Source organism: Copadichromis virginalis, linkage group LG1 (assembly GCF_057382275.1).
Source record: "Copadichromis virginalis isolate Kocher_CV1m ecotype Utaka linkage group LG1, C_Virginalis_male_GT1.1, whole genome shotgun sequence".
Taxonomy (NCBI): domain Eukaryota; kingdom Metazoa; phylum Chordata; class Actinopteri; order Cichliformes; family Cichlidae; genus Copadichromis; species Copadichromis virginalis.
The window spans coordinates 36,013,877-36,041,439 of NC_140618.1; the positions used below are offsets into that span (position 1 = coordinate 36,013,877).

At 44.3% G+C, this 27,563-nt stretch overlaps 2 protein-coding genes across 3 annotated transcripts; one reads left to right on the plus strand and one right to left on the minus strand.

Moving 5' to 3' along the window:
• The first annotated feature begins 3,750 nt into the window (after window positions 1-3,750).
• On the plus strand, window positions 3,751-5,897 carry LOC146719146 (uncharacterized). Of its 2 annotated transcripts, XM_085460834.1 has the most exons (8): window positions 3,751-3,841; window positions 3,948-4,292; window positions 4,421-4,538; window positions 4,623-4,714; window positions 4,838-4,952; window positions 5,032-5,301; window positions 5,444-5,620; window positions 5,704-5,897. In XM_085460834.1, exons 2-8 carry the CDS (start codon window positions 4,083-4,085, stop codon window positions 5,895-5,897), a joined length of 1,176 nt encoding a protein of 391 aa, XP_085316960.1. In that variant the 5' UTR covers window positions 3,751-3,841; window positions 3,948-4,082. The 2 variants fall into 2 exon arrangements, with proteins under 2 accessions (XP_085316960.1, XP_085316957.1); XM_085460831.1 differs by lacking the exon at window positions 3,751-3,841 and having other exon boundaries at window positions 4,021-4,292; window positions 5,035-5,301.
• A 3,331-nt stretch (window positions 5,898-9,228) lies between these two features.
• On the minus strand, window positions 9,229-15,560 carry LOC146719147 (uncharacterized). The gene is made up of 6 exons (XM_085460843.1): window positions 14,579-15,560; window positions 13,721-13,889; window positions 12,282-12,776; window positions 11,642-11,709; window positions 10,781-10,824; window positions 9,229-9,863 (listed from the first exon to the last, which is right to left on the minus strand). The coding sequence occupies exons 1-6, from the start codon at window positions 14,777-14,779 to the stop codon at window positions 9,758-9,760; spliced, it is 1,083 nt and encodes a 360-aa protein (XP_085316969.1). The 5' UTR covers window positions 14,780-15,560; the 3' UTR covers window positions 9,229-9,757.
• Window positions 15,561-27,563: the final 12,003 nt, after the last annotated feature.

A 27,563-nucleotide genomic window follows, 5' to 3' on the forward strand; every position in this document is an offset into this window, starting at 1 on the left:
CTTAAAACTGAATGATCCCCCCCTAGCAAGTATGGCATTCATTACGTTATGTTAGTCCAGTAACAAAATGTGGCTGACAGTTACCTCCTCACAAGGATTTTGGTAAAAGATATTGGTACTTGGCAGCACAGTGGCACATCAAAAAATGTCCTGATTTCAATTCCACTATCAGACCAGGGTCTTTGCGTGTAGAGTTTGCGTGTTCTTCCCTTGTTTCTATGCTCGCAGGTTACCTGGTTTACTCCCACAGTCCTGAGATGTGGAGTTTGGCTAATTGGTGATTCTAAATTGTTTCTGTGTTATAAATGTGGATTTGATTTGTGTTTTTGATATACTGTTGATGTTTTATACAGCTGCCCACAGTCAGAAGACCAATTCTACCACTAATAACAGTCACTGTGAGGTGGCATTTGCCCCAGAGACTGTTGGTATGTACTCCACTGTGTCTTCACTAGATCAAAGCAGTATGTTCATGTGTTTGCAGCAATTGCTAGCATATTTATAGCCATCAAGCTTTACTCTCATAGCTACTCTGTCCATTACACTTTTATAATTTAATCAATTTTAATAGAAAATGTATTTGTTTTTTTTAACAGAGCACTTTCTACAAGAACTCCAGAGCTCACTGAATGATTCTTCAGACGATCACCATGAAGCACCACCACCAAAAGCTCCTCTTTTGGCTTCCTTGAACTGGAGCACAAGAAAAACTCTTTTTTCAGAGAGTTGGAGGGCCAAAAGACCCCATCTGGTGAATACCATGGCAGCTCAAGAAAGTGTGTCGGAACATATATGCCAACAATGTGGGAGCAATCCAGCTGTGCTTCGTTGTCGTGACTGTCTACCACGCCCCCTTTTTTGTGATAAATGTGATGTCATCACGCACACCAGATATGTCCTTCACAATAGACGTGCCATGACTGCCGGATTCTTCCAGCCATTGCCTCCAACAACTTACATTGTAAATAAGACCCTTTGCCATGATGGTAAGTTCTGTGACTAAACTTATTATGTTTACTGTTTATACATTTCCCTTACGCTCTCTCTCTCTATCTCATTTTTTAAAAAAGTTGATGCTTCCTCAGCTCTCAACTACACTGTTAGCTTTGAGCTGTTAAGTTGGTTTTTTTTATTGTTTCAAGTAAGGCTCAGTTGGTCCTACCATATCTTAGTCACATTTCAACGTTTTACTTCATAGTTAATAAACTTATTTAAATCATATGTTACGCATACATGTTGACTTCTTTAGCACGACTTGTACCTGTGGAGAGCCCAGTCACAATCTGCGGCTGTCCACCAGAGTGTTTGAGGGTCAGACCAGGAAAGGTTGTTGCTGTGGTCACAATGAATGGTAAGAAGAACTTCATTTTGTCCTGACTGACAACCATCTGTAAATAATTCACCTAAAACTAAACCCTCACAAGCATTGTTGCAGTATATTCTGAGACAAAAAGAAGACCTAACCCAAAGATAATAAACTTTTACTCTGGAGTCATGAGTTTTTCACTTTTCTAGGACGTTACAATCTCAGCATGCCAGAGCTGAGGTGTGAGACATGTGAAGCTTCTTGGACTGCTGGAGTAGATGACCTAAATCTAAGTGATTACTGGCCCGCTACCCTTCACTTTTCTACTTTGTACGCAACAGATGTCTTCTTCACATTTGAAGAAATGAAGATGGCATCACCCGGACTCTCCTGCAAAGCATTTTTAAAAATGCTTGATCAACGAACTCTCCACTTTGGCCGTGTGAGCATTTTAGTTTATGCATCCTTTACAGTATGGTTCTTCTGTGTTATTCAGGATTTAAAAGTCACTTGTAGCGTAGTTGTTTTCTGTTTATGTCTTTCATTTTAAACCAGACGGGAAAGATCTCTGCAGATGGCTTTAAGAAAAGTTTCTTTGAGTGGGAAGCCGTGAGATATGAATTAGACAAGATTTTAAAGGAGGATCCCTTCACATGTCATGCATGTGCCCCAGACATGCTTGCAATTTCAGTGGATGGAAACCGCAAGCATTACCGTTTCAAGAATGCAGCCAGGTAAGCAAATGCTTCGAGAAGCTGGTCAGGGACTTCATCTGCTCTGCACTACCCGACTCACTGGACCCTCTACAGTTTGCATACCGCCACAACAGGTCCACTGATGATGCCATAGCCCTGACACTACACACTGCCCTGTCACACCTGGAGAAGAGAGACACGTATGTGAGGATGCTGTTTGTAGATTACAGCTCAGCATTCAATACCATCGTTCCCTCGAAGCTGGACAGGAAACTGCAGGATCTAGGACTGAGCAGCTCCCTCTGCAGCTGGATCCTTAGCTTCCTGTCTGACAGACGCCAGGTGGTCAGACTGGGCAGCATCACCTCATCCCCCATCACACTGAACACTGGTGCTCCACAGGGGTGTGTACTGAGCCCTCTCCTGTACTCACTCTACACCTACGACTGCACAGCCACTAACAGCTCCAACATCATTGTGAAGTTTGCGGACGACACTACAGTGGTGGGTCTTATCACCAACGGTGATGAGACGGCTTACAGGGAGGAGGTCAGCGCCCTGACCCACTGGTGTCAAGACAACCATCTCACCCTCAACGTCGCAAAGACAAAGGAGTTGATAGTGGACTTCCGGAGGTGCAGAGAAGTACACACCCCCATCACCATCAACGGCGCTGCTGTGGAGAGAGTGAGCAGCTTCCGGTTCCTTGGAGTACATCTGGCTGAGGATCTTACGTGGTCAGTACACACAAACAAAACAGTGAAGAAGGCGCAGCAGCGCCTCTTCTTTCTCAGGAGACTGAAAAGATTCGGCATGAGCCCCCGCATCCTCAGGACCTTCTATCACTGTGCCATTGAGAGCATCCTCACTGGATGCATCACCACCTGGTATGGCAACAGCACCGCCTACAACCGCAAAGCTCTCCAGCGAGTAGTGCGGTGCTCTGAACGGATAATTGGAGGTGAGCTTCCCTCCCTCCAAGACATCTACAGGAAGCGGTGCCTGAGGAAAGCGGGGAGGATCATCAAGGACTCCAGTCACCCCAGCCATAAACTGTTCAGACTGCTTCCATCAGGAAGGAGGTTCTGCAGCATCCGGTCCCGTACCAGCAGACTGAGAGACAGCTTTTTCCATCAGGCCATCAGACTGCTGAACACGTCATAGACACCTCAGCTTCACTACTGGAACTTCAACATTATGCACTCCACACTGTATATAAATGCCACTTGTTTTGCACATATTCAACTCTGTATATTTTATATATTTTATTATTATTATTATTATTATTATTATTATTATTATTATTATTATTATTATTAATTTTTTTTTGTAATTTTTTTTTTAACTATTTAATTTGTAAAAATGTGCATACACACCACACACACACACACACACGTAGGAAAATATTTAGTATACACATCCAGAAATGCATACACTATTATATATTGTACATATATTTATTAGTTTCAGGTTGGCCATTCTTGTATTTTGCTCGTTTGTGTTGTTGTGTTTGCACATCTCTGTTGCTTGTGGGGCTCGCACACAAGAATTTCACTCGCATGTGCTGTGCCAGTGTGCCTGCACATGTGATGTGACAATAAAAGTGATTTGATTTGATTTGAGGTACAGCAAAATATGTGTAATACCAACGTTTGTTTCAGACAATGTGACTATAAGGTGCACCAATTAACTTTGGACTTACTTTGTATGACACCATAAAGTATACTGTATTGCTATTTTGTTCAGATCTGAGGAACTGGGCATCTTTGAAGACGCCTTCATAGCAAAGGATGAAGATGTGGGAAGATTTGTGGACTACATACACAGCACATCCAGACATGTAAGATTGAACGCTCTAATTACATAGACATAATTATGTTAACCTTTAACACTCTGTTGAAGAGATTGTGAAAAGACATTGTCACCAGCTATTTAATGCATTTTAGGTCTCCGGACGAGGTGTTTGTGGAGGGGAGTGGTCAGCAGCCAGAGAGACCTCCCAAAGATCCAGCAGCAAGGTGGATGAGGAGGGACTGGAGCTTGCAGTGTGTAGGCATGGAGTGCTGCTCCGTGCTCTAAATATGTACAGGGGTGAAATTTTTGCTTATCCCTTGTACCTGCAACAAAAGCTGGCCAATAGACATATCACTTTTTTTTGTATGGATGTTACCTGCAAGTATTGGCCATATCTTGAAAGAGTAACAAAAAGCTGTCCAGAGCTCCAGCACCTTCTTAGCATGAAGCCATTTCTTTCAGTCTTTCATGCTAAAGCCCACGATTTCAAATGTGAGGTATGAAATTCTGACTTTAATGACTTTATCTGAACAATTGCACATCAACATTTTGTGTAATTTGTATTTTATCTGTGTGTGTGTATGTGCATCTGTGTGTGTGTGTGTGTGTGTGTTTTTTTTTTCAGGTGAAATGGAGTGGAGCATATCAAGATGGGGCTGGTTTGACTCTAGGGGAGGAGGTAGAGCAATGTAATGCCTTTTTGTCAAGGATTGCAGTTACCACAAAACATATGTCCAAAGCAGGTGAGAAGGCAAATCCTGCACTAGTTAGATTTTAAGTGTGTAATTATGATGAAAGTGGTAACACTACGTTTTCTGTGTTTGCAGGACGGAGTGACATGCTAACTCTTATGGCCATGCGCTGGAATCAACAAAAGCTAGACCAGTTGGCCACCTCTCTGACCCATCGATATCAGAAGGTAATGATATTGTTACTTTATTTTTAGATGATTACTCCTCTGTGTTCTTATTATTTGGAGTAAACATGTGTTTAGTGTTTTTTGTTTGTTTGTTTGTTTTTTAATCTCAAATTGACAATGTAGGCCACAAAAGCTCTTCTAACCCAGCTTCAGAACCTGGAGTCCTTAAAAGTCCAATTAGCAGTGACTGACAGTCAACTGGATGAATGGGTCAGTGATGTAAAGGATTGGGCAGAAGGTGAGCAAAAACTGATTCAAAAATGTGATGCAATTGTACAATGACTTTATGTAAGTGTAGCTGTGTTATTTCTTCTAAGCAGCAACAACAAGCACAAGTGATATTGATCCCTTGGTGAGCAGAATCGAAGTGCTCGTAGCGAGCATAAAGAGACGATCCCAGCGTCTGTACAAAGACACCGATGGAAATAAAGCCCGTGCCAAGATTCGTCGCAAGATCAGAGAAGAGAAAGGAATCTTGACTTCTGCTGTGGAAAAATACAACAGAATGTTTCCAGACAAAGAAACTCTGTGCTTGGAAGAAATTCTGTCTGGTGACACAAGCTGGCCGTGGCAGCGGGCACACAGCGGTAGTTGTACATATATGTTGTCTACTTTCAGCATATCTGACATATAATGAAACCCTAAGCTTCAGGTGTTGACCTAAAATCATTTATGACTTCAGACGTTCTTTGTGAATTGATTTATAACTTTGTTATAAATGCATTTCAGACTCTGTCAGCCTTACAACAAAGAGAAGGGCATTCGATATCATCATGGCAATAAGAAGACTTGAGGAGGAAAAGAAGATTCTTGTTACAGAGATGGACCATCACTGGAAATCTCTTTCAAAATATGATGATATCCTGAAAGAGCTGTCCGGCCTGTTTTCCAGTGAGATATTTAAAAGTATGTATTTAAGTAATGCATACAAAACACTGACTGTTTCTTAAGGCATTAAAGCAGACTAAATTATATGTTCTATTTTTAAGGTTCGCATTGTGGCCTAAGTGAGGAGGGTTTGAGAGGTCTACAGAGCATCATCCTCAGAAAACGACAGAATGTGAAACAAAACAAGCTGCACGCAAGACAGTGTTACATGCAAGTTTTGTCAGGAGCAAAGAACATTAACCTTGATCATACTTCCGACGATGACTTTTACAGTGACTCTGAATATTCTGATTAAAGTCGGTAATAAATATCTGTAATATATCAGTTTGTCCTCAAAGTTATATCAACTTGCTACCTTGCAGGTTTAATGCTGGGGGCCCCAATTTTTTCAAGTTGGCCATAGACCAGTCATTGACAGTGCATTCCCAAGACTTCATCACATCAATGCATATAGTTTTTTACAAAGACAGCTGGCACATTTTTATTTAATGTCATTCGTAGAGCTAAAAACTACCCTGTTACACTGTTTTTAAACATGCATTTTGGTAATACATAATAGTACACTGTTATGTATCAGAGGGAGATTTTGTACTTTTTACATTTTTGTCATGTTAAGTTACTGTAATATATTTTTGGCTCACAGAATTTACAAGACATATTGAAATGTGATTGATAGAACTTTGTAAGCAAATTTCAAGTATGCTTGTCACAGGTGAGAGTTTTCATTCTTGAGTATTTTGATGTACATGTTAAGGATATTTTCATGGTATGTATCATTCATATCAACAGTATCAATAATGTTTGAGTGCATTACTAGTACTTGTGCTTATTTTTAAAATAATCATACTACAGTACAGTAGGCAGTTCAGCTGATTCTGTCACAACAACCCTGATCCACAAATTAACTTTTGGATATATAACTTTTTTTGTTTAGTTCCAGTTGTACAGCGATGTGCTCAACCATATTTTTTTTTTAATTTAGAGTATTAATTGATCCAGTGGTTACTAAGCCTACAGTGTCTTAGGGTGGACCAACATCATTGTCATTTTACCCCCACCAAATTTCATTAAGTTGTCTGTATCACTGTAGTTTATTTGTTTTTATATTACCAATGACCACAATCAAATAAAGTTGAAAAATAACTGTCAGTTTGATGTTTTCATGCAGTTTCAATGGATCATTTTGTCACCACAGTTAAAATTTAGCAACATTTATATTTCCATGACAAAGACATAAAACACATTTCTGTTTAATATAGTTATGACTGTAGACTTGATATGTAAAAACTGAAAATGACTGTTAGAGTTTGTATTGTTGATTGTCATTTATGCTTAGAAATATTTAACCATAGATGCTTAGAGGTGTATAATCAATTGTGTAGTGATAGGTTGTGTGATCTTTAACAGGCTACAGAGGCTTGGTGTGCATTCCACACTAGAATGCACACCTACATCCTGGGAGCATGGGAAAGTTCGTACCTTGCTTAATTGTTTTATGGTAGGATTAACGTAGCTACGTCTGTTCTAGTCTAAGTGCTTTTGTGTATAAATGAACTGCTGGACTTCCTTACTGTGTTATCTAGGATGAACCATCTAGGGTGAGGGGGAGGCTACCCTCTTCCTGACCAAGGATGTTTGACCCTTTGATCAGCAGTCCACACACATTTTGATCAGCAGTCCACACACACACACACACACACACACACACACACACACACACACACACACACATGTGTGACGTCATATGTTAATGAACCTATGCATATTCATGTAACCTCAATAAAAGGGCAGTGGTACGGGAGAACGGACGAGAGCAACTGGGGTCAAGTGAAGGAACGGCACTCTGTCCGGTCTCTCCCGTGCACGAGTAACATGAAGAACTTTGCCTACTTGTGTCTTGCTTTGCAGTGTAATTATATTGTCTTCAACGTTCCAGCGGATGGGTTCAAGCTACAAACCTATCAATGACTGCCAATCATGTAAGTAATTTGTGAAAAAGAACGTAGAAATCTATTTCACAAACAAAAACAATTTCTTATTATGCAACCCTTTCAATACTATAGCCCACACCAGATCAAATTTAGGTATTTGTGACACATACAGCACATACATTTATTCCACAAAAGGAATAGATGGATGGCCACTATGGAGAAAGGCAGTCCTGAAACTTCATCAGGAGGACAAATCGTTGTGTGCATCAACTTCACAGTGTCTTTTGGTCTTTTATCAAAAGATATTTGCCATTTTTTAGTTTCTTTTAAAGTTCTTGGTTAGGTTTAGGGATTAAAGACCAAATCCAGATTATAATATAAAAATATTGTGACACATCATCAGTAGTGGGCCTTGGATTCATTGGGTGTTTTGGCCCTTACCAGTAGACACCCTCATAAATGGAGGCCCTGCCAGGGTTGATCAGGCCCCGGGGTGTGTCACTGGTTGATGTGAAATTGCTATTTCTCTTCTACTTTTTCCTATTTAGTTTTCTACAATTTATTTTCTTCTATCACTTCACTGCAAAACGATAAGTACTATTTAGGTCTTTAGTGCTTAAAGAGCCTCACTTCTTAAAGAGATAGAAAAGGTGAAAGAGAAAAGAGATAACATAGGAGAGAGGAGAGCCGGAACTGGGGCATGTGATCTGGCATCCCATACCTCCGCGCCCAGATCGGGCTGTACCCTCTACATCTCCACTGCCTCCCACAAACAGGAAAAAGAGCTGAGGGTAGAAGCAAAACGTTTTTTCATTCCTGCCTTATGTTTCACTACCATGAGGTTAACTGCACAGCCCCAGGAGCCCTGAAACAGCTGTATCAGTCAACAAGGCTTCAGGTCTATCACAGTACAAATTATAGTGTTATGTTTTCTACCCTTTTGATGCCCCCTGCTTAGGTAGCTCCACCACAGTTTGATCAATTCTGGGCATGTGTGTTGCGGATAGCTGACTGCCCAAGTGATCTCAGCCCTCTTTAACCACAGCCAGTGATTGGCCCACTCAGCAGTGTTAGCTAATTTTCTTATAACCTGCAGCAGCACCTGTCCTCTGGCTCCAATCTCTTTAAGCAGTTTTGCTATTGTACTGGCCCCTAACCCTAAATAGTAGTTCAGGTCGTATCGCTCTACAGAAACAGCTTAATTCTCTTTCTCCTATGACGGCCAATATTTGTTAGTAATATTCTAAAGCCAAAAACGACATAGTCCCAATATACAGGGTTAAGTGCTGTTAGAGCTCAGAGGGTTGACTTAAACCTCTAATAATCAATGTAGTTAAAATACTCAAAAGAATGTTGTCAGTGGTAATGGGACAAAGCCACATTCAATGTTGATTTTAATTTGAAAATATGTGTACATAATCTAACATGCTTATTATTTGTGGGGACATCACACTTGAAATGATTACTGGTAGTGCAATTTGACATTTTCTGTGTTCTATGTATACATTATATGTGCAAAGCAGAAAAAATAATATTTGCATAGAGAATGAAGTTATATAACAGTGTAGGTGGATCAAGGCCAAGTCAATGTTGAGCATCTAAGAAAATTATGAAAGTTGATACTACTAGTAATGGAAACTTTCAGTCTCAACATCAAACAGTACTACAAGTTCTCATATCTCAATAGAGCTTTGATTTTTTATTTTACTTTTCATTGACAGTACTCAGTACAATTTCACCAGCCTTCATACTTTAAACTAAACAGAACACCTGTTTACAATAACAACTTCATATGAGAAACAAAGGGAAACAGACTGATGGGTTTTATGGATTGAGTTGCTAGCTGTGGGTCATATTCACTGTAACAATTATAACAGCCTACACTCACTTTTTAAAGAATGTAGCAAATATAAATGCTGTACAAAAACATTCAAGTTAAGAACACAGAACTACTATTGTAGTTAACAACATAATATAAAGTCTTTTTTTACGTAACACAATGCATTTTAACAAGTATAAATATTTGTCTAACATTTCTAAACAATCAAACTGCTGAAAATGAACATATCCAGTCTGTGAACAGAGAAGATCAATGTGACATCTGGATGTATGGACCTTTGGTTCCACATATTTCTGAAAGTGTTCCTTGTAGACAGTACACAACTTCAGTTTTCAGACATTATATCTTACTTGTTTGTAACATGGAAAAACAAACATCACAACATCATAAAAAGACTTCCTCAGTGGCTGAAGGAGGTGGCACATCTGGCATGGCAAAGTGGTGTTGAAATTCACTGGCTGGCTCCCACGTGTCATCCCAGATTTTCCCACTGGAAAATATAATTATTGAAAGAAACAACACCAAAAACATTAATATCGTGTTGGGGATTACTTCGTGCTTTTTATGTTTAACACCAGAGGTGGAACATGATAAAGACATTTCCTTAAGTACTGTACCAAAATGCAAATTGTCATTTTTATGGATATTTTCAACTTCTGCTACACTATTTGTAATTTAGATGGATTACAAACAAAACACTACTGTACAGTTACACTCGACACATATGAAAGACTTAGTTATTGTTTTTCAGTTGAACAGTTCATAATATCCTTTCTGTGAAGTGAAAATAAAAATTGTTCAAATGTGATAATTAGTTTCTTTTGGATTATTATAAAGGCTGTTGTTTACTCTTTAATTTGTAGAGATTCATTGCTGTCACACAATTGTAATGCTAGAAATACAGTATGCAAAACAACTGAAAGCTTTCACAGTGTGATATTAGTACTTCTTTGGAAAGTTCAGAATCTGAATACTCCCTCCACTGCTTAGGCGATTTATCCTTTGGCACACATAAATCTGTGTAAGACATGGACAAATTCTCTCCACTTTGTCAAAATCCTGATAGCTTTTATATATTTCTTACAATTAATGTGAGTGCTCTTATGGCCCCAGCACAGTCCAGCTGGAATTATTCTCAGTACTTTTGCATCTAAGTGAGACACTACGTGTGTTTTCTGAACAGTTTCAAATATATTTCTTATTAAATTTGTTATTTTATGATTCGACAAAGATGGCAAAAAACTTTGCAATAATCCTTAATTGATTAAATAATTGAGATAGGATAAGAAAAAAAGCGAGAAGTAAGACGTGACAAAACACCTGGTTTTCCATTTTCATTTGTGCTCCAAAAAGGTAATAGATGGAAACAGAACATTCTCAGAGAATGAAATATCAAGAGCTTCTTACCAAACAGAGCAAGGCAACCAACGCACTTTTACTTCTGTGTTCCCCTAGACAGAAGGAATCAGAGAGGCAATCGTTAAATAACATGGTTAATGGATAGGTGTCTTCATAAAGCTTGTGTGTAATCCAGTGTGCACACCTGAGACACACACAGACCCATGTAAACACACTTTGATAGATGTGTAGGTATGTGTATGTAAGGCATTTCTGTTTATAAAAAAAATAATAATAGGATTTTGAAAAGCATGTATCCAATTGTGGCATTCACAAAAAATTATTTTGATCACAGGTTTAGTTAACTGCGTCTATCTGTTTTTGACTCTGGCTATGTTCTTTTCTTCGGAAAGTTTGACGTACTTGATACATCATACACTGACATAATCAATATCATCCCATTATGAATTGTTTGAATTGTGTCCATTTAAACACTTCAAACTACACATGATTATCTACTATTTATAGTGAGACAGGGCTGGTCAGCATATATCAGGATCTATAAATTGTGCTTTCTATGATCCTGATTCAACAAGAACAACTGAGGATATAGGCTTACACAGAAAAAAATATGATCCTTCCTCATATACAGTCATTTCTATGTTAGCCATGTAGGTTTTTGTAGCAAGATGTAGCAGTATTCAATGTCTGTGATTAATTTTGCAGAATTGTTTAAGAACAAACACATGAAATACAATACAATCTTTTAATGTAATTCCATTAATCATTTCCCTTCACTAATCTCAAAAGTACATTTGAATTTACCCATGTAGCACAGTTCATGGCTGTAGTGCATGGATGAAAACAACTTGAGATAGGCTTACTGTAAAAAGTCTACTGAAAAGCAAATTAAAACATTTTAAGTATTACCTCATTTATCCTGCTCTCAGTGACTTCTTCAAACTGGAACACCTTCTGCCTACTACATCTTCGACAGCCTAAGAAATGAAAAATTACATTTAAAAAAAACATAAGACTCTGTATACACAAGAAATCAAATATGAGTTTTCACTCAACAAGTGAAAATCTGTAATATCCTCCTGATTGCCATACTCCATTTGTCCTCTGGGGTCAAAAAGTGAACCCACCTCAGTTGAGTTTTTTTTTTAAAGTACATACCATAAATTGTGAATCAATTCTGTGTAAAAACTTAGTTTCACTTAGGACCAACAAATTAACAAAAAAATTCACCCTTCATTTTGCAATTGAGTGCCACCAGACCTTGTTTATATAAATGCATACACTATTTGTTGAGAGAAACTAAAATGTTCTCTCAAAGTGCGTTTTAGTTTTCTCAATCCAATCAAGTTGAATTACAAAGTCCTCTTAACTAAAGTAAGGGATTGACCATATTTAATTATAGTCTTTTTATAGTGTACACCAAAATGCAGCTAAATAACTAGTGAATAATACTTTGCAATGGTTTGTTAGTTCTCTAGGACAACATATGTATCATTTTTGGGTAAGAAACTTAAAAATCTCAAGACATAACATGCAAAGCAATACTTACTCTTTCTCTTCTTATTTTCATGTTGGCCACCCTCACTTAAGGACTGGGAGATCGCGTGGCTAGCAGGTGGATGAAGAGACTGCAGAGATGGCTGGTCTGCGGGTTTAAAAGGTGGTGGAGAGGTGGGAGAGGTTGTTTGTGAGGTGCTTCTGTCTCTCTTCTTTTTTTGGAAAGACTGGGAGCATGGAACAGAAGAAGGAGATAAAGGAACAAGATTGAGAACAAAAACAGTCTCTGTCTGCTCGTCTGACAGGCTCTTTGGGTGCTCCTCGAGGAGCCTAGAAGATTGATGTTCCTGGGTGGTCATCTCAGGCTGCTCCTTGGCGAGGCTCTCTGCTTGCTTGTTGATCAGGGTCTCTGCCTGTTCTTCACTGGGGATCTCTGTGTGTTCTTTGATGTGGGTCTGTTTGTCGGCACAATGCTCCTTGGTGGCATTCTTGGACTGCACAAGCTGCTGTTCTGTGGGGGTATTGGGGTGCACTGGTGTGGAGGTTCCTATAAAACATATTTACTTTCATAAAAATATTTTTCAAAAAAGGCCTTATATTTAGCAGGAACTACACTTTGGCTATGTTCACACTGCAGGCGAAAGCGCAGCAAATCCGATTTTTTTGACCCTCTGCGACCCATATCCGATCATGGTCTGACAGTGTGAACGGCACAAATCCGATATTTTCAAATCCAATTTGGGTCACGTTCGTATGTGTTACTGAATCCGATACATAGCTGATATTTTAGAAAGCGACTGCTGTTTGAACGGTCCTGTCACATTAAATCGATCTTCCACGTCACTGACACAAGACAGACGCCAATTATCAGCGCCAGAGAAGCACCACAGAAGACATCATGAACGCTTCCTGGCCATCCAGCTAAACTGTTGGGAAGACAACGTTGGAGAAACGTGAACATTTTATTTGCAGATTCTGACAGAAGTCTGAAACTACCCTTTGAAGCACCGCTCCTCTCTAAAACAGCAATAAGGATCATTATTAGGCCATATGTAAATAACAAAATAACTTAAAGCAAAATTGGGAAACATAAAGTCTCAAACAAGTCTTTATAATAAGGGCCATCAGTCAAAAAATACTGTTTGGTCTGGGTCTAAACAGAGCGCAATGTGTGTGACGTCTTCTTTTGCGCATGCGGCCGCTTTGGGCGTTCACACTAGAGCGCGTTTGCTGTCACATTTTATTTGTAGTGTGAACGAGCAGACAAAAATTCTGAATTGAGCATTAAGACCTGCAGTGTGAACGAAGCCTTTGATAACATATCCTTCAATGGTTATTTAATGACCTTAAAATATGCTTACACAATTTGCTTAAAGATTAATGAAGTATTCTGATTGTGAAAGCAAGTTGAGACGACTTGTTGTGAAAAGTTGCTATATAAATTAGCATTAATTAACTGGACTGAAAGTATGCAACAGACTTCACTCTTACCCTTAGACAGTATAAATTCATAAGCCCTCTGCATCTTCTCCAGGAAATTTCTTGTAGTAGAAGTGGGGTCCAAATGGGTAATAACATCTGCTACCCACTTATGTGAATTCTTGTCTTTTTTACCAATGAATAAAATGGGCTTGTAGCCTATAGACTCAAGTTTCTGCACCTGAAATTAATAAAAAAAATAGTTGGCACAAATTAGTCAAACACAGCCTGTTGTTAAATGGTAAACGAAATGACTCTTATATAGCGTTTTCTCGTGGAGCACTAAAAGTGCTTTATACAACATGCAATATTAACCCATATTCACACCAGCTTCTTAGAAGTTTCCATTTAAGCATTCACACACAGCGATCGTGGCTCAAGAGTTGGCAGTTCGTTTTGTAATCGGAAGGTTGCCGGTTCGAGCCCCGGCTTGGACAGTCTCGGTCGTTGTGTCCTTGGGCAAGACACTTCACCCGTTGCCTACTGGTGGTGGTCAGAGGGCCCGGTGGCGCCAGTGTCTGGCAGCCTCGCCTCTGTCAGTGCGCCCCAGGGTGGCTGTGGCTACAATGTAGCTGCCATCACCAGTGTGTGAATGAGTGGATGACTGAATGTAGTGTAAAGTGCTTTGGGTTCCTTAGGGACTAAGTAAAGCGCTATACAAATACAGGCCATTTACACATTCATACTGATATGAATACATACAGCCACCACTGATGTATTACAGTTAAAGTAATTGTTTGTCTTTAGCAAAATGTAGATAAAATATTGTTGCATGTTCTCAAAAGCACATATGATGAGCTGTGTTAATGTGCCAGCAACATCTTATAACAACTTAATGATAATATATGAAACAAAAAAATTTTTACTTACTGCAATACGGGCAGAATCAATTATCCGGCAAACATTTCTGTTTTTCAAGACAACTTCTGCCCACTGGCTATCCAATGATTCTACTTTTTCTTTTAGCTTCTTTTTGCTGGACAGACTTCCGAAGCAGACATAGCAGGTTCTTCTGCTTGCCTGATTGGGAGTCTGGCAAAATGTACAGGGCCTGAATTTGGGGCGTGTCATGTTGAAACAAAGAATAATTACAGACAGAAAAGGCAGCAGACAGACAAAAGGCAAATTATAGGTTAACCAGCACACTGACAACAAGAAAAAAGCTGAAGAGTTAAAGAGACAGAAATGCGGATAGAAACAGAGAGACAGACCAATAAGGACAGCAGTAAGAACAGATACAAACAGACTGACGTGGCTCTTAAAAGTGCCTTTAGGAGTTTTTCAAAAAGCAGATGTAGGAAGGAATCAATCAATAATAGGCTGATTGATGAAGAACCTGTTTAGAAAAAAAAAAGTATTCAGAATTCAGAAGCACCTTATAAATAAATATATACATTAAACCCTATTGTAACGATTTAGATAAACCCTGTTTAGTGTCCATTTGTATTTCATTTGCAGCATAGATGATCGGTCTGCTATTTAATGATTATGTAATGCTGTTATTAAGTTTAAAATCGAGAGAGAGAGAGAGAGAGAGAGAGAGAGAGAGCCAGAATGAGAGAGAGAGCCATAAAGAGAGAGCTAGATTGATAGATAACGTCTATCTTCAATTTCAGCATCAACCCAATCTGGCAACACTGACCCTTATTAGAACCCTCAAACTTTACAAAGTGGCAACAACAGCAAACGTCAGCACACACTTCTCTATCACTGTACCCTGGATGATGATATATGATAAGCTTAACTTGATTGGCTAACAGAAATGAATTTAGCTAACTTACAGCACATGTGGTGTGGTAACATATATGCTATTAAATGTTAAGTCATTCGCTGTTCCACGAAATTGCTAATCTTAACCCATGGAACTGCTAAAAGCAGCTTTGTGAGCTCACTGTTTCGGGGTTTTCTTTTTGGTTTTAAATAAGAAAAATAATTTTAAAAAATCTACAGATTCAGATTCGCACTTACCTGTGGTACGATCGAGTACGTTGACGTCACTGCCGCTCATCTGATATGATAAAAAAATAAACTTTCTCAAAAATAAACAAGTGAGTCGCTGTGAATTCCTTAACAGCACCGAAAATGTTTTTGCATAATGTTTTTTTGCCGAAAATGTTTTTGCATAATGTTTTTTTGCCGAAAATGTTTTTGCCTAATAAAAAAGAACAGCTTTTTTATTAGGCATTTAATTTAATTTAATACGTAAGAGCGTGATTAGCCAAAGCAGACGGTAAAATGACTGCATGTATTCAGAGGAGTTGGAGAAGATATCTTACAGCTGTAGCAGAATGATCGACAGATTTCCAAATATCAAAAGGATTGTAGAACAGTTTATAAAACCGGTGCAATAAATTCACCCAATCGCTAGCTGTGCCATTACCCAGCATACATCGCTCACTCCGTCAATGCAAGAACCGATACACAAATAACAGCCTGTAATTAGTTTTTATCTGCAGTAACACAGTCCCTGGTGTAATGTTAATGTCCTCATCCAACCCCATGGCCCCGGTGCAATGTGGATGGCCTCAGCCAGCAGCACAGGACCTGGTGTAATGTGGATGGCATAATCTAACAACACTGGCCCTTGTGAAATATGGATGGTATGGTTAGCAACACACACCGTGGTGTAATGTGGATGGCCTTAGCTTACACCACTGTCCCTGGTGTAATGTGCATGATATCGGCCAGCATCACAGGCCCTAATGTGGATGGCATCAACGAGCATCAAAGGCCCTGGTGGGGTAAAGATGGCCTCACAGGAAGCAAAGGCCCTTGGTAAAATGTCGATGGTATTGCCCAGCACCACAGGCCCTGCTGTAATGTAGATGGCATCAGCCAGTAGAACAGGCCCTGCTGTAATGTAGATGGCATCAGCCAGTAGAACAGGCCCTTGAGTATTGTGAATGGCATCAAGCAGCAACACAGGCCCTTGGTTAATATGGACGGCTAGCAGCACAGGCCCTTGTGTAATGTGGATGGTATCAGCCAGCACCACAGGCCCTGGTGTGGTGATGATGGCCTCACAGGAAGCACTGTGTAATTTGGATGGCCTCAGCCAACAACATTGGCCCTAGTGTAATGTGGATGGTTTAGGCTAGCACCAAAGGCCCTGGTGTAATGTGAATGTCCTCAGCCATGACCACAGGCCGTGATGAAATGTAGTTGGCCTCAGACATGACCACAGGCCCTGGTGAAATGTAAATGTCCTCAGCCAGTAGCACAGGCCCTGTTGTAATGTGGATGGCCTCATCTAACAACTCTGTCGCTGGTGAAATATGGATGGGATTGGTCAGCACCACACACCCTGGTGAAATGTGCATGATATCGGTCAGCACCACAGGCCCAGGTGTAATCTGGATGGCATCAACGAGCAGCAGAGGCCCTGGTGTGGTGAAGATGGCCTCACAGGAAGCACTGTCCCTTGTGTAATGTGTATGGCCTTTGCCAAAAACAGTGGCCCTGGTGAAATGTGGATTATATTGGCAAGCACCACAGGCCCTGGTGTAATGTGAATATCCTCAGCCAGTAGTAAAGGCCCTTGTGTTTTGTGGAACGCATCAGCCAGCAACACTGGCCCTGGTGAAATGTGGATGGTATCATCGAGTAGCACAGGCCCTGGTGTAATGTGGATGGCCTCATCCAACAGTACAGTCCCTGGTGTGGTGAAGATCGCCTCACAGGAAGCAGTGTCCCTGGTGTAAAGTGTATGGCCTAAGCCAACAACAGTGGCCCTGGTGAAATATGGATGGTATTGGCCAGCACCAAAGGCCCTGGTGTAATGTGGATGGCATCAACGAGTAGCACAGGCCCTGGTGTAATGTTGATGGCATCATCGAGCACCACAGGCCCTGGTGTGGTGATGATGGCCTTACAGGAAGCACTGTCCCTTGTGTAATGTGTATGGCCTCAGCCAACAACAATGGCCCTGGTGAAATGTGGATGGTATTGGCCTGCACCACAGGCCCTGGTGTAATGTGAATATCCTCAGCCAGTAGTAAAGGCCCTTGTGTTTTGTGGAACGCATCAGCCGGCAACACAATCCCTGGTGAAATGTTTAGTTGATTCCTGTATAGTTTAGTTCTAGCTCCATTTGCCGTTTGTATTTACTTTCATGTTCAATAAACCACATTTACACCTTCACGACTGCCTGCATTTGGATCCTCCTTCATTTCCTCCACACGGCTCACCTCACTCGCCAAGACAGCAACACAATCCCTAGTGAAATGTGGATGGCCTCATCCAGCACCACAGGCCCTGGTTTGGTGATGATTGCCACACAGGAAGAACTGTACCTGGTGTAATGAGGATGGCCTCATCCAACAGTACAGGCCCTGGTGTGGTGAAGATGGCCTCACAGGAAGCACAGGCCATGGTGTAATGTGGATGGCTTCAGACAGCAGCCAGGCCCTGGTGAAATGTAGTCTGCCTCAGCCAAAAGCACAGGCCCTTGTGTGGTGAAGATGGCCTCACAGGAAGCACTGTCCCTTGTGTAATGTGTATGGCCTCAGCCATACACAGCCATACACATTACAGGGACAGGAAGCACTGTCCCTTGTGTAATGTGTATGGCCTCAGTGGCCTTGGTGAAATGTGGACTATATCAGAATCAGAATCAGAAAGGGGTTTATTGCCAAATGTTGAGCAGGTTTACAACATCAGGAAATTGCTGCGGTGCTTCAGTGCAAACATAGTGTCATAAGTTGCGCTTAAATAGACATGAAAAAAATAAAAGTAAGAATAAGAATTAAAAGTGCTATGTAGAAAGATATATGCATGAGATATACATGAGATATATACATGAGAATAAGAATTAAGAGTGCTACGTAGAAAGATATATACATGAGTGCAGGTGGTGATCAGTGCCAAACATGGAATGATGCAGTGACACAGCGTAGGGTCATGTGTTAGTGGCGGGAACAGTCATATGGTTATTGTTCATGTGTCCAACAGCAGAGGGGAAGAAACTGTTCTTATGGCGAGAGGTTCTGGTGCGAATGGACCGGAGCCTCCTGCCTGAGGGGAGCAGGTCAAACAGACTGTGTCCATGGTGAGAAGGGTCAGCTGAGATCCGAGCTGCACGCCGCAATGTCCTGGAGGTGTACAGGTCCTGCAGAGATGGGAGTCTGCAGCCAATCACCTTCTCAGCAGAGCGCACAACACGCTGCAGTCTCTGTTTGACCCTGATAGTGGCTCCAGCGTACCACACGGTGATGGAGGAGGTGAGGATGGACTCGATGATTGCAGTGTAGAACTGCGTCATCGTCCGTGTTGGCAGGTTGAATTTCTTCAGCTGCCTCAGGAAGTACATCCTCTGCTGGGCTTTCTTGATGACGGAGGTGATGGTGGGCTCCCACTTCAGGTCCTGGGTGATGGTGGTACCCAGGAAGCGGAATGAGTCCACAGAGGTGATGGGGGTGTCAGTCAGGATGATGGGGGGGAGTGGGGCTGTGTGCTTCCTGAAGTCCACAATAATCTCCACTGTCTTCTGGGCATTCAGCACCAGGTTGTTGTGGCTGCACCAGGACACCAGACCATATTGGCCAGCACCACAGGCCCTGGTGTAATGTGAATGTCCTCAGCCTGAAGCACAGGCCCTTCTGTATTGTGGATCGCTCAGCCAGCAACACAAGCCCTGGTGAAATGTCGTTGGTATCAACGAGTAGCACAGGCCCTGGTGTAATGTGGATGGCCTCAGCCAGCACCACAGGCCCTGGTTTGGTAATGATGGCATCACAGGAAGCACTGGCATTGGTGTAAGGTGGATGGCCTGAGCCAACAACACTGGCCCTGGTGAAATCTGGATGGCATCAACGAGTAGCACGGGCCCTCGTGTAATGTTGATGGCATCATCCAGCACCACATGCCCTGGTGTGGTGATGATGGCCTGACAGGAAGCACTGTCGCTGGTGTAATGCAGATGGCCTCATCCAACAACACTGGCCCTGGTGTAATGTAGATGGTATTGGCCAGCACCAAAGGACGTTGTGTAATGTGGATGGCCTCAGCCAACACCACTGGCCCTGGTGTAATGTGGATGGCATCAGCCAGTATCACAGGCCCTTCTGTGTTGTGGATGTCATCAGCCAGCAACACAAGCCCTGGTGAAATGTGGATGGTTTAGGACAGCACCAAAGGGCCTGGTGAAATGTGGATGGTATTGGCCAGCACCAAAGGCCCTGGTGTAATGTGGATGGCCTCAGCCAAAAGTAAAGGTCCTGGTGTGGTGAAGATGGCCTCACAGGAAGCACTGTCCGTGATGTAAAGTGTAGGGCCTCAGCCAACAACAGTGGCCCTGGGGAAGTGTGGATGGTATTGGCCAGCACAACAGGCCATGTTGTAATGTGAATGTCCCCAGCCAGTAGAACAGGCCCTTGTGTACTGTGGATGGCATCATCCAGCACCACAGGCCCTGGTGTGCTGATGATGGCCTTACAGGAAGCACTGTACCTGATGTAAAGTGTATGGCCTCAGCGTAATGTGTAATGTGGATGGTATTGGCTAGCACCACAGGCCCTTGTGTAACGTGAATGGCCTAATCCAACAACACTGGCTCTGGTGTACTGTGGATGGTATTGGCCAGAACCACAGGCCCTGGTGTAATGTGAATGTCCTCAGCCAGTAGCACAGGCCCTGGTGTAATCTGGATGGCCTCATCTAACAACTCTTTCGCTGGTGAAATATGGATGGTATATGTCAGCACCACACACCCTGGTGAAATGTGCATGATATCGGTCAGCACCACAGGCCCAGGTGTAATGTGGATGGCATCAACGAGCACCACAGGCCCTGGTGTGGTGAAGATGGCCTCACAGGAAGCACTGTCCCTTGTGTAATGTGTATGGCCTCAGCCAACAACAATGGCCCTGGTGAAATGTGGATGGTATTGGCCTGCACCACAGGCCCTGGTGGAATGTGAATATCCTCAGCCAGTAGTAAAGGCCCTTGTGTTTTGTGGAACGCATCAGCCGGCAACACAATCCAAGGTTAAATGTTTAGTTGATCCCTGTATAGTTTAGTTCTAGCTCCATTTGCCGTTTGTATTTACTTTCATGTTCAATAAACCACCTTTACACCTTCACGACTGCCTGCATTTGGATCTTCCTTCATTTCCTCCACACGGCTCACCTCACTCGCCAAGACAGCAACACAATCCCTGGTGAAATGTGGATGGCCTCAGCCAACACCACTGGCCCTGGTGTAATGTGGATGGCATCAGCCAGTATCACAGGCCCTTCTGTGTTGTGGGTGACATCAGCCAGCAACACAAGCCCTGGTGAAATGTGGATGGTTTAGGACAGCACCAAAGGTTCTGGTGAAATGTGGATGGTATTGGCCAGCACCAAAGGCCCTGGTGTAATGTGGATGGCCTCAGCCAAAAGTAAAGGTCCTGGTGTGGTGAAGATGGCCTCACAGGAAGCACTGTCCGTGATGTAAAGAGTAGGGCCTCAGCCAACAACAGTGGCCCTGGTGAAGTGTGGATGGTATTGGCCAGCACAACAGGCCATGTTGTAATGTGAATGTCCCCAGCCAGTGGCACAGGCCCTTGTGTACTGTGGATCGCCTCAGCCAGCAAAACAAGCCCTGGTGAAATGTGGTTGGTATCAACGAGTAGCACTGGCCCTGGTGTAATGTGGATGGCCTTAGCAAGCACCACAGGCCCTGGTTTGGTGATGATGGCATTACAGGAAGCACTGGCAGTGGTGTAATGTGGATGGCCTCAGCCAACAACACTGGCCCTGTTGAAATGTGGATGGTATTGGCCAGCACCAAAGGCCCTAGTGTAATGTGGATGGCATCAACGAGTAGCACAGGCCCTGGTGTAATGTTGATGGCATCATCCAGCACCACAGGCCCTGGTGTGCTGATGATGGCCTTACAGGAAGCACTGTCCCTAATGTAAAGTGTATGGCCTCAGCGTAATGTGTAATGTGGATGGTATTGGCTAGCACCACAGGCCCTTGTGTAACGTGAATGGCCTCATCCAACAACACTGGCTCTGGTGTAATGTGGATGGTATTGGCCAGCACCACAGGCCCTGGTGTAATGTGAATGTCCTCAGCCAGTAGCACAGGCCCTGGTGTAATGTGGATGGACTCATCTAACAACTCTGTCGCTTGTGAAATATGGATGGTATTGGTCAGCACCACACACCCTGGTGAAATGTGCATGATATCGGTCAGCACCACAGGCCCAGGTGTAATGTGGATCGCATCAACGAGCAGCAGAGGCCCTGGTGTGGTGAAGATGGCCTCACAGGAAGCACTGTCCCTTGTGCTTCTTGAAATGTGGATGGCCTCAGCCAACAACAGTGGCCCTGGTGAAATGTGGATTGTATTGGCCACCACCACAGGCCCTGGTGGAATGTGAATATCCTCAGCCAGTAGTAAAGGCCCTTGTGGTTTGTGGAACGCATCAGCCAGCAACACAATCCCTGGTGAAATGTGGATGGCGTCATCCAGCACCACAGGCCCTGGTTTGGTGATGATTGCCACACAGGAAGAAATGTACCTGGTGTAATGTGGATGGCCTCATCCAACAGTACAGGCCCTGGTGTGGTGAAGATGTCCTCAGAGGAAGCACAGGCCATGGTGTAATGTGGACGGCCTCAGACAGCAGCCAGGCCCTGGTGAAATGTAGATGGCCTCAGCTGGCAACATGCGCTCTGGTGAAAGGTAGTCTGCCTCAGCCAGTGGCACAGGCCCTGTTGTGGTGAAGATGGCCTCACAGGAAGCACTGTCCCTGGTGTAATGTGTATGTCCTCATCTACCAACACTGGCCAAGGTGAAATGTGGATTGTAATGGCAAGCACCACAGACCTATGTGTAATGTGGATGACCTTAGCCAACACCACTGGCCCTGGTGAAATGTGGATGACATCGGCAAGGACCAATTGCCCTGATGTAATGTGGATGTTTCAGGAAAACAACACTGGCCCTGGTGAAATGTCGGTGTTATTGGCCAGCACCACAGGCCCTGGTTTAATGTAGATGGCATCAGCCAGTAGCACAGGCCCTTGAGTATTGTGAATGTTATCAGCCAGCAACACCACTGGCACTTGTGAAATGTGGATGGTTTCGTGCAGCAATACAGGCCCTTGGGTAATGTGGAAGGATAGCAGCACTGACCCCTGTGTAATGCGGATGGTATCAGCCAGCACCACAGGCCCTGGTGTGGTGATAATGGCCTCACAGGAAGCACTGTCCCTGGTGTAATTTGGATGGCCTCATCCAACAACACTGGCCCTGGTGAAATGTGGATGGTATTGGCCAGCACCACAGGCCCTGGTGTAATTTGAATGTCCTCAGCCAACATCACTGGCCCTGGTGTAATGTGGATGGTATTGGCCAGCACCACAGGCCCTGGTGTAATGTGAATGGCCTCATCCAACAACACTGGCCCTGGTGAAATGTGGATCGTATTGGCCAGCACCACAGGCCCTGGTGTAATGTGCATGTCCTCATCCATGACCACAGGCCCTGATGAAATGTAGTTGTCCTCAGCCATGACCACAGGCCCTGGTGAAATGTAAATGTCCTCAGCCAGTAGCACAGGCCCTGTTGTAATGTGGATGGCCTCATCTAACAACTCTGTCCCTGGTGAAATATGGATGGTATTGGTCAGCACCACACACCCTGGTGTAATGTGAATGGCCTTAGCCAACACCACTGGCCCTGGTGAAATGTGCATGATATCGGTCAGCACCAGAGGCCCAGGTGTAATGTGGATGGCATTAACGAGCAGCAGAGGCCCTGGTGGGGTGAAGATGGCCACACGGCAATCACTGCCCCTGGTGTAATGTGGATGGTAGAAGACGGGATCACAGGCTGTGATGTAATGTGGATCGCCTCAGCCAAAATCACAGACCCTTGTGTGGTGAAGATGGCCTCACAGGAAGCACTGTCCCTTGTGTAATGTGTATGGCCTGAGCCAACAACACTGGCCCTGGTGAAATGTGGATGGTATTGGCCAGCACCACAGGCCCTGGTGTAATGTGCATGTCCTCATCCATGACCACAGGCCCTGATGAAATGTAGTTGTCCTCAGCCATGACCACAGGCCCTGGTGAAATGTAAATGTCCTCAGCCAGTAGCACAGGCCCTGTTGTAATGTGGATGGCCTCATCTAACAACTCTGTCCCTGGTGAAATATGGATGGTATTGGTCAGCACCACACACCCTGGTGTAATGTGAATGGCCTTAGCCAACACCACTGGCCCTGGTGAAATGTGCATGATATCGGTCAGCACCAGAGGCCCAGGTGTAATGTGGATGGCATTAACGAGCAGCAGAGGCCCTGGTGGGGTGAAGATGGCCACACGGCAATCACTGCCCCTGGTGTAATGTGGATGGTAGAAGACGGGATCACAGGCCGTGATGTAATGTGGATCGCCTCAGCCAAAATCACAGACCCTTGTGTGGTGAAGATGGCCTCACAGGAAGCACTGTCCCTTGTGTAATGTGTATGGCCTGAGCCAACAACACTGGCCCTGGTGAAATGTGGATGGTATTGGCCAGCACCAAAGGACGTTGTGTAATGTGGAGCCAACACCACTGGCCCTGGTGTAATGTCAATGGCATCAGCCAGTATCACAGGCCCTTCTGTGTTGTGGATGTCATCAGCCAGCAACACAAGCCCTGGTGAAATGTGGATGGTTTAGGACAGCACCAAAGGGCCTGGTGAAATGTGGATGGTATTGGCCACCACCAAAGGCCCTGGTGTAATGTGGATGGTATTGGCCATCAGCCGGTAACATGCGCTCTGGTGAAAGGTAGTCTGCCTCAGCCAGTGGCACAGGCCCTGTTGTGGTGAAGCCAGTAGTAAAAGCCCTTGTGTTTTCTGGAACGCATCAGCCGGCAACACAATCCCTGGTGAAATGTGGATGGTATCATCGAGTAGCACAGTCCCTGGTGTGGTGAAGATCGCCTCACAGGAAGCAGTGTCCCTGGTGTAAAGTGTATGGCCTAAGCCAACAACAGTGGCCCTAGTGAAATGTGGATGGTATTGGCCAGCACCACAGGCCCTGGTGTAATGTGAATGTCCTCAGCCAGAAGCACAGGCTCTTGTGTATTGTGGATCGCATCAGACAGCAAAACAAGCCCTGGTGAAATGTGGTTGGTATCAACGAGTAGCACAGGCCCTGCTGTAATGTGGATGGTATTGGCAAGCACCACAGGCCCTGGTTTGGTGATGATGGTATCACAGGAAGCACTGGCAGTGGTGTAATGTGGATGGCCTGAGCCAACAACACTGGCCCTGTTGAAATGTGGATTGTATTGGCCAGCACCAAAGGCATTGGTGTAATGTGGATGGCATCAACGAGTAGCACAGGCCCTGGTGTAACGTTGATGGCATCATCCAGCACCACAGGCCCTGGTGTGCTGATGATGGCCTTACAGGAAGCACTGTCCCTGTGTATGGCCTCAGCGTAATGTGTAATGTGGATGGTATTGGCTAGCACCACAGGCCCTTGTGTAACGTGAATGGCCTCATCCAACAACACTGGCTCTGGTGTAATGTGGATGGTATTGGCCAGCACCACAGGCCCGTTGATGCCATCCACATTAAACCATGGCCTGTGGTGCAGGCCCAAACCATCCACATTTCACCAGGGCTTGTCTTGCTGGCTGATGCGATCCACAATACACAAGGGCCTTTGCTACTGGCTGATGCCATCCCCATTACACCAGGGCCAGTGGTGTTTGCTGAGGACATACACATTACGCCAATGCCTGTGGTGTTGGCCAATAACATCCACATTTAAAGAGGGCCAGTGTTGTTGGCTGAGGAAATACACATTACACCAGGGACAGTGCTTCCTGTGAGGCCATCTTCACCACAACAGGGCCTGTGCTACTGGCTGAGGCAGACTACCTTTCACCAGAGCGCATGTTGCCGGCTGAGGCCATCTACATTTCACCAGGGCCTGGCTGCTGTCTGAGGCCATTCACATTACACCAAGGCCTGTGCTTCCTGTGAGGCCATCTTCACCACACCAGGGCCTGTACTGTTGGATGAGGCCAATCACATTACACCAGGTACAGTTCTTCCTGTGTGGCAATCATCACCAAACCAGGGCCTGTTGTGCTGGATGAGGCCATCCACATTTCACCAGGGAATGTGTTGCTGGCTGATGCGTTCCACAAAACACAAGGGCCTTGAATACGTGCTGAGGATATTCACATTACACCAGGGCCTGTGGTGCTGGCCAATATAATCCACATTTCACCAGGGCCACTTTTTTTGGCAAAGGCCATACACATTACACAAGGGACAGTGCTTCCTGTCAGGCCATCTTCACCACACCAGGGCCTCTGCTGCTCGTTGATGCCATCCAGATTACACCTGGGCCTGTGGTGCTGACCGATATCATGCACATTTCACCAGGGTGTGTGGTGCTGACCAATCCCATCCATATTTCACCAGCGACAGAGTTGTTAGATGAGGCCATCCACATTATAACAGGGCCTGTGCTACTGGCTCAGGACATTTACATTTCACCATGGCCTGTGGTCATGGCTGAGGCCAACTACATTTCATCACGGCCTGTGGTCATGGCTGAGGACATTCACATTACACAAGGGCCTGTGGTGCTAGCCAATACCATCCACATCACACAAGGGCCTGTGCTGCTTGCCTTCCATATTACCCAAGGGCCTGTGTTGCTGGCTGATGCCATTCACAATACTCAAGGGCCTGTTCTACTGGCTGATGCCATCTACATTACAGCAGGGCCTGTGGTGCTGGCAAATACCATCGACATTTTTCCAAGGCCAGTGTTGTTTGCTGACGCCATCCACATTACACCAGGGACAGTGCTTCCTGTGAGGCCATCTTCACCACACGAGGGCCTGTGCTGGTGGCCTAAGCCATTCAAATTACACCAGGGCCTCTGGTGCTGGCCACCACCATCCACATTTCACCAGGGCCACTGTTGTTGGCTTAGGCCATCAATATTACACCAGAGACTGTGATGCCGGCTTCTACCATCCACATTACACCAGGGCCTGTGCTTCCTGTGAGGCCATCTTTACCCCACCAGGGCCTTTGATGCTCGTTGATGCCATCCACATTAGGGCCTGTGATGCTGGCCGATATCATGCACATTACACCAGGGCCAGTGGTGTAAGCTAAGGCCATCCACATTACACCAGGGTGTGTGGTGCTTTACCAATACCATCCATATTTCACAAGGGCCAGTGTTGTTAGATTATGCCATCCACATTACACCAGGTCCTGTGCTGCTGTCTGAGCCCATCCACATTGCACCGGGGCTATGGGGTTGGATGAGGACATTAACATTTCACCAGGGACTGTGTTACTGGCTGAGGCCATTCACATTGCAGTAGGGCCTGTGCTGCTGGCTGAGGCCACCTATATTTCACTAGGGCCTGTGTTGATGGCTGATGCCATCCACAATACACCAGGGCCAGTGATTTCTGTGAGGCTATCTTCACTAGACCAGGGTCTGTGCTGCTTTCTGATGCCATCGAAAATACACCAGGGCCTGTGCTGCTAGCCATCCAAATTACCCAAGGGCCTGTGTTGTTGGCCGAAAACAACCACATTTCACCAGGGTTTGTGTTAGTGGATGATTCGATCCACATTTCACCAGGGCCAGTGTTGTTGGCTGAGGTCATCCACATTGCAACAGGGCCAATGCTCCCTGTGAGGCCATATTCACCACACCAGGGCCTGTGCTGCTGGCTGATACCATCCACATTTTACCAGGGCCTGTGCTTTTGGCTGATGCCATTCACATTACACCAGGGCCAGTGGTGTTGGTTGAGGACATTCACATTACACCTGGGCCTGTGGTGCTGAACCATTTCATGCACATTTCACCAGATCAAGTAGT